We start from the raw sequence: 6000 nt of genomic DNA, 5'->3' as shown, positions 1-6000 counted from the left end.
AAGCAAAGATGACAAAACAGCATGGAACCAAGGCTGTGAGCCAAGGGCAGGGGTGAGTTTGTGCACTGATTTCAGTGCACAACAGCTACAAATTGCAAGAAATTAAACAAGCAAAACAGGTAAGGAGATAAACTGATCAGGAAGCAAAACAAGACTGAAATTGTAAGTGACTGCAATAAGGGATTGTGGCTAAGCTAAGGGCTTAGAATCCACCTTTGTGTCCTATCCAAACAATGTGATCCTAGGTTGAGTTGAAAATCCTATGCATACATCTAGAATGGGAGGAAAACTAATTTGCTCACTAGTTTGCCCCTAGCATTGACCGTCTTTTGACAGAACAATCAATCACAGGCACTATGAGCATCAATCTCTTCCCATTGCTCAATCAAAACAGACATCAGGATAACTATCCTAGCAATTCACCATTTGACAATGCACTAGGCTTAAACTGAGCCCTAACTGAAGAACTAGAACATGTTGACAGTAATTAAAAACATGATAAACATAATAACATAACATGGGAAGCACATAACAGTGGATAAACTTAGAAAAATTGAGGAACTAAACATTAACATCACATAGTATTAACATAAAACATCACAGTGAACATAAATGGAACAGCACAAAAAAAAATTGGAGAGACTGGCTAATCCAGCTCTCCCAAAATCAGACCAAATGACACTGGTTATTCCAGCATACCCAACAACACTACAGTCCCTTCTATTTATACCCACAGACCCAATTTGGGTTTTCCCCCAAATTACAAAATTAGGGTTCTTTAATAAATTCCCCCAAATCAGAAAATTTAGGGTTTGGTAATTCTTACCCATATTGATGTGATTTGACGAGTTTTTCTTCGACCCATTCTTCTCCTTGGTCCTCTGTTGCATTCCCATGCTTCTATTTCTTCTCTAGCCCTAGCTATTGTACCAATTTCTTTCCTAGGGTTTTCTGAGAAAGAAAAGAAAAGAAATTGGTAGGATAGATGGCTAGAAGATGGGGGGAATGATTATAGTGGAGTTGGTGGTGGTGTACGGTGTGAAGGAGTGGCGTTTGGTGGTACGGCAGTGGTGGTGGCAGACATGGTGTCTGTACACGGACAGGAAGGGGGAAGAAGAAGTGAAGAGAAGAAGAAGTGAATGAGAAAACTCTCGATGGGCTTTAGGGTATAGGATATTTCGCTGTGGAGCAGGTACATCGGAGTTGATGATCAGCGGCGATGAGCGTTGGATGCAAAGAAGGAGGATTGATCCAACGGCTATATGGAAGCGTATGTGGAGAAACCGTTGGATTCTGAAGTATAACGAAATTAACGGCACCAGATGGAGTTAGGTGTTGTAGTGTTAAGCGGAAGTATCGAGGTTTGATGCGCAGGCAAAGAAGCGACCGTAGGATGCATATGCGATCCAATCTGAAGGTCGGGAATGGAGGCGGGTATGGATATAAAAAATGGGTTTGGGTAAGGGTTTTGGGCCTTGGGTATGCCAAGCCCATATCTTCTTTAAGAACAATTCTTCCTTCTTGAGCCCATTCCTAGCTTTTTTGACGTGCGCTCCATTCTTTGCGGCTTCCTTGCGTAATTCTTCCCGGCTTTTCACTACTTTTCTGCTCTTTTCGCTCCGCGACTCATCCGAACTTCGTTTATTACCTAAAAATGCAAAATTAAGTAAGAAAAATATTTATTCTTGAAAACAATGAAAATACAGAATATGGGATAAAATGTAGAATTAATGCACAAAAGATGAGTTAAATGCCAAGAAAAATATATAAAAATATGCACTTTTTAGCACTCATCATCTGTGTATGAGCAAAGAGCTAACAAGGTACTAGCCTTCCCAGTCTTATGATTGTTATTTTTCAGTTTCTGGATCTGTAGAATTTCGCAAGAATCAGCGAACAAAAGAATAAAGATAAATAAAGAAATGTAAAGTGGGCGAAACTGGAAGAAACATACCTCTTTCTCCTTCTCGGGCTAAGATAATACCCAAGGTTGATAAGTAGCGAGATTTTCAGGAAGAACATTTGACCCAGCAATATAAGGTCCTTTCAACATCAAGGGAAAAACACACCATTTATCATCTTTGGATTGGCGAGGAGTTGTGTTCTTACCAGAATGCCAATCAATGTCTTGCATGAGTATTTTACCTTCATCAATATTATCTTTCCTTTTCAGGCGAATACCCCAGCGAGTATTCTCTTTCTTCATGGAGATCAATTCATAATTCTCAAAGAAACTCGCTACTGTGTATTTTTCAGTGATTATCTCCAAATCTGCAAATTTAGGATCCCTAAGTTCTTTAGAATAAAGAGATCCTTTACCAGCACCACAGTTAGCGAACTTCATCATCAGACGGATGCAATCCCCACTCAGTTGGAAGATAGCTCGCGAAAATTCCGAGTGAGCGAGAATTTCATACAACAGAGGAATATCTGGGTCATAAAGAGGACTGGGGAGACCTGCGAGAATTTGACCCAGCGAAACTATGATTGATTGATCATCACAATGTTGATCAGAGAAAAGTTCGATAGAAAGAATTGATTTGGCACTTTCACCAGGAATGGTAGAAAGTGTGAAACCTTTCTCGGCAAGATCTTTTTAGGTTTCCTTAAAAGTTTTCTCATGCTTTTGACCGCTTGGAGGCATATCTGAATATAGAGTATGGGAATGGATGAAAAATAAGAAAATTAAAGAAGGAAGAATTACAGTAGCAGAACTTACGGAAGAACAATAGAGTTGCAGAGATGAGAAAGTAAAAAGAAAGAAAGAAGAGTAAGAAGAATATATATAGAAGATTTTTTACTCGAAGAAATAAACACCATTAATGCGAAAAGACGTGAGCGGTCAGCGGTTATAGAAGACGTGTCAAGAAATAGATGGAAGAAAGGATACGTGTGATAAATGTAGAATATGAAGAGATGGACATCTGCGGCATTTCTCACATCGTTCTCTACTTCACAGAGAAGATATGAGAAGAGGCAAGATGTAGGATCAGAATTTCGCAGCAATAATTCCTCAGCGAAATTATCAACAACACAACACGTCAGCGTCGCAGAACAATTTCAGAAATGATATAATAAACGACATCAACTAAAATTATGAGAAAAATTTGATGGTCCTGCGAAAATAAGAGAGTTTGCGAGATTAATATTTGTAAGGTTGCGAGAATATCGCCAGCCATATCCGAGAAAAAAGGACAGATTAGCTGTCATCCACTATGTAATTCCATATAAATAGCCGTTCAGTGGTAAAGGAAAGGGGGAGATCTTTTTTGAGTGAAAAACAAGTAAATAGGAGAGAGAAAATCTAGAGCAGTGATTATTCTTGATTCCTTTATCTTTTATTGTAAGATTGTTCAAAGATTGATCAATAAAATTAAGATTGTTAATCCAAAAATGAGTTGAATGTTAATGAAATCTTGTGAGGAGTGTAGTGTAGGATTTCCTGCAACTACAACGATGTCCACCGCGTTGGCCCTGTATGTTATCATCTTCCTGAAAGTTTTCAACAATGTTATCTAAAGGTTGTTCTTGTCTGGTATCTCTTCGACTAGATTGGCTACGTCTTGACGTACTCCTGCTTGTCCTTGACCTTGAGCTTGCACGTGTTGTGCTTCTTGATCTTTGCTCCTGTAATCTTATGTTCTCTTCTCTTAGATAATTATTTTGACGTGTCAAATTCGCACGTTCTTCGTCTTCTCTCCTTCTTTCTGCAAGCAACCTTTGTCGAAGTTCCGCGATTGTCATGTTCTCTTCATTCCCTATTATTAGTCTTGCATCTCCAGTTCTTTTATCTTCTTCTTCTGTTTAATCTGTATTTGCAGTATTTACGCTCACTCTATCATAGTCGATGGTATTGTTCTCCGCTGGTACTTGTTGGATCTGAGTTTGTGCTTGATTTCTTGTATTATTCCTTTCTCCCATCCTTGAGGATTCAGCAACTTCGCTTCTTCTTCTGCCTGCGATTCTTCTGCTTCTTCTGGTTGTTATTGCCTGTTCTGACGTAGATTCTTGTCTCACCATCTTTGCTTTCTTGTAACAATAAAGGGAAAATTGTTCTTTAAAGAACTGAAAACTTAAACAATAAATATTTTTTATTGAGATTGAAACTTTTGATTGAATTTTTTATATCTAAACTTCTAAACTTTCAAAGATTCCTATGAATAATTTCAAACTTATTTTTAAATAAATTCACCAACAGGGTGTATCACTCCGAGCTGATTTCTAGCGCCAAAATGTAGTTGCAGGAAATCCTACAACCACACCCTTAGTAAAATATATAGAACACTCTAAGTAATCATCATAAGAATCATAAGAACTTCCATTAAAATCTTTAAATCAGATACAAAGTTGTGAGAAAATCCTAACTTGGGAAGCAAATAATCTTTCTCTCCCCTAAATATCTTGTCTAAACTCTCAAAAAAATCTCTCTCTACACAAGGTCGATCAGCTCCTTATATAGGAGTTTACATAGTGGAGGACAATAAAGCCCCTAATTTCGGATCTGACATGGGTCAATGTCGCGTAAACTTTACCATCGCCACATGGTTTCTTTACTTTCGTGCAGATCTTCACATTTTCTTCGTGACTTAGAGTGACGTCATCTGGTGTGTCATTCTGGATATGTAGAATGCGGTTGTCTTCGCTCAGTCCAATTTCGCATATCTGATAGGTGTGCGGTATTTTGCACCCACAATGAAGGTCAAGATTTGATTTTTCAAGTTTGGGTTTTCGACTTGAGTTACTGTGAAGTTGGGTATTCAGCAAAATCATTGATGTCTGAGGGTGAAGTTGAAAATCAAATCCATGATTGTGAAACCGGTGCAGAGGGTATGGATAGAGCTGAAAGTATAAGTCTAATCAAAGGCAAAGGAAAATGCAAAGGCAAGATTCTCAAGTCTTAACACTGATTTTGTAGCCTTGTTTTTTGTTTGTGCTAGGAGATGCATTACTTACCATGCTAATCATGTTTGATGTCTTGTGCAGTTGAAGAGGATAGCGAAGAATCTGATGATGAACTTGAGGAAACTCCTGAAGATGCAACCAGCAGTTCCAAGTATCCTTATTTCCTTGCTACATTGAAGAGTTACAACACTGGCAGATCTTTCTTAGTGAGTTACTAGATTATTACCACTTTATGTAGTTCTTCATGTTATAACTTGTATTTTAATAATTTGCTCAATTCTGTCTTTCAGCCGATTCCTAGGATTTTTTCAAGATCAAACATTCCTGATGATATAGAAACTATAGTTCTTAAGGATGAAGAAGGAAAAGAATGGCCAATCAAACTAACTCGTCGCGAAGATTCCTGCGGTGTCTATTGTGGATTTGGCTGGTATGATTTCCAGTTAGAGAAGGGGTTAAAAAAAGGAGACATTTGTCTATTTGAACAAGAGAATGAAGATCAATTGGAGTTCACAGTTAGCATTATTAGAATTATAAAGTAATAGTGTAATAGTTAAGAGATGAAACTAGCTATTGGTTTGTGTGTGTTTTTCTGTTTTTAATTAGTGTTCTACTTAGTTAGTCAGACCATGGAATTCAGACTAAAAAGTGTTTGATTTTAGTTACCTTGTTTTGATATGTCTATTCTATTTGTGGTTTGTGATGGTACATCATAGCTGCAGTTGCAACGTCATGTGCATGGTTTGATAGTGATTAATAGCAGGAAATATTGTATAACAAATCACTTGCAAAATATGCCCATAGTTTCATTTAGATGCTAGTCAGGCTTGAATATGCACCAAACCTGAGCAGACCCACTACAACTACAAAATGACTCAGCATGCCTCAATAGCCAACTGATGACAAGTTGAAGACAGATATTTATTAGTACTACTGTATGAATTTATATTGAAATGTCTTCAATGAATGCAAAAACGGATGGGTCTCATTATTAGAGTTAACTTGCTGTGTTCTCTAATAGGTTGTGTTCAATTTTTGATTCATTTTTGTTGAATACCCATTGAATTTCAAAATAAAGTACTTGGCTAAAGAGAAATG

The 6000-nt window shown here is 37.6% G+C and overlaps 1 protein-coding gene across 1 annotated transcript; it reads left to right on the top strand.

Annotated features, from left to right (window-relative positions):
- Positions 1-4772: 4772 nt before the first annotated feature.
- On the top strand, positions 4773-5444 carry LOC113339672 (B3 domain-containing protein Os11g0197600-like). Its single transcript, XM_026584907.1, has 3 exons — positions 4773-4881; positions 4984-5108; positions 5193-5444. Exons 1-3 carry the CDS (start codon positions 4773-4775, stop codon positions 5442-5444), a joined length of 486 nt encoding a protein of 161 aa, XP_026440692.1.
- The last annotated feature ends 556 nt before the right edge of the window (positions 5445-6000 follow it).

Source organism: Papaver somniferum, unplaced genomic scaffold (assembly GCF_003573695.1).
Source record: "Papaver somniferum cultivar HN1 unplaced genomic scaffold, ASM357369v1 unplaced-scaffold_21, whole genome shotgun sequence".
Taxonomy (NCBI): Eukaryota; Viridiplantae; Streptophyta; class Magnoliopsida; order Ranunculales; family Papaveraceae; genus Papaver; species Papaver somniferum.
The sequence above is the reverse complement of the archived record's forward strand: the minus strand, read 5'-3'. Positions and strand labels throughout refer to the sequence as shown.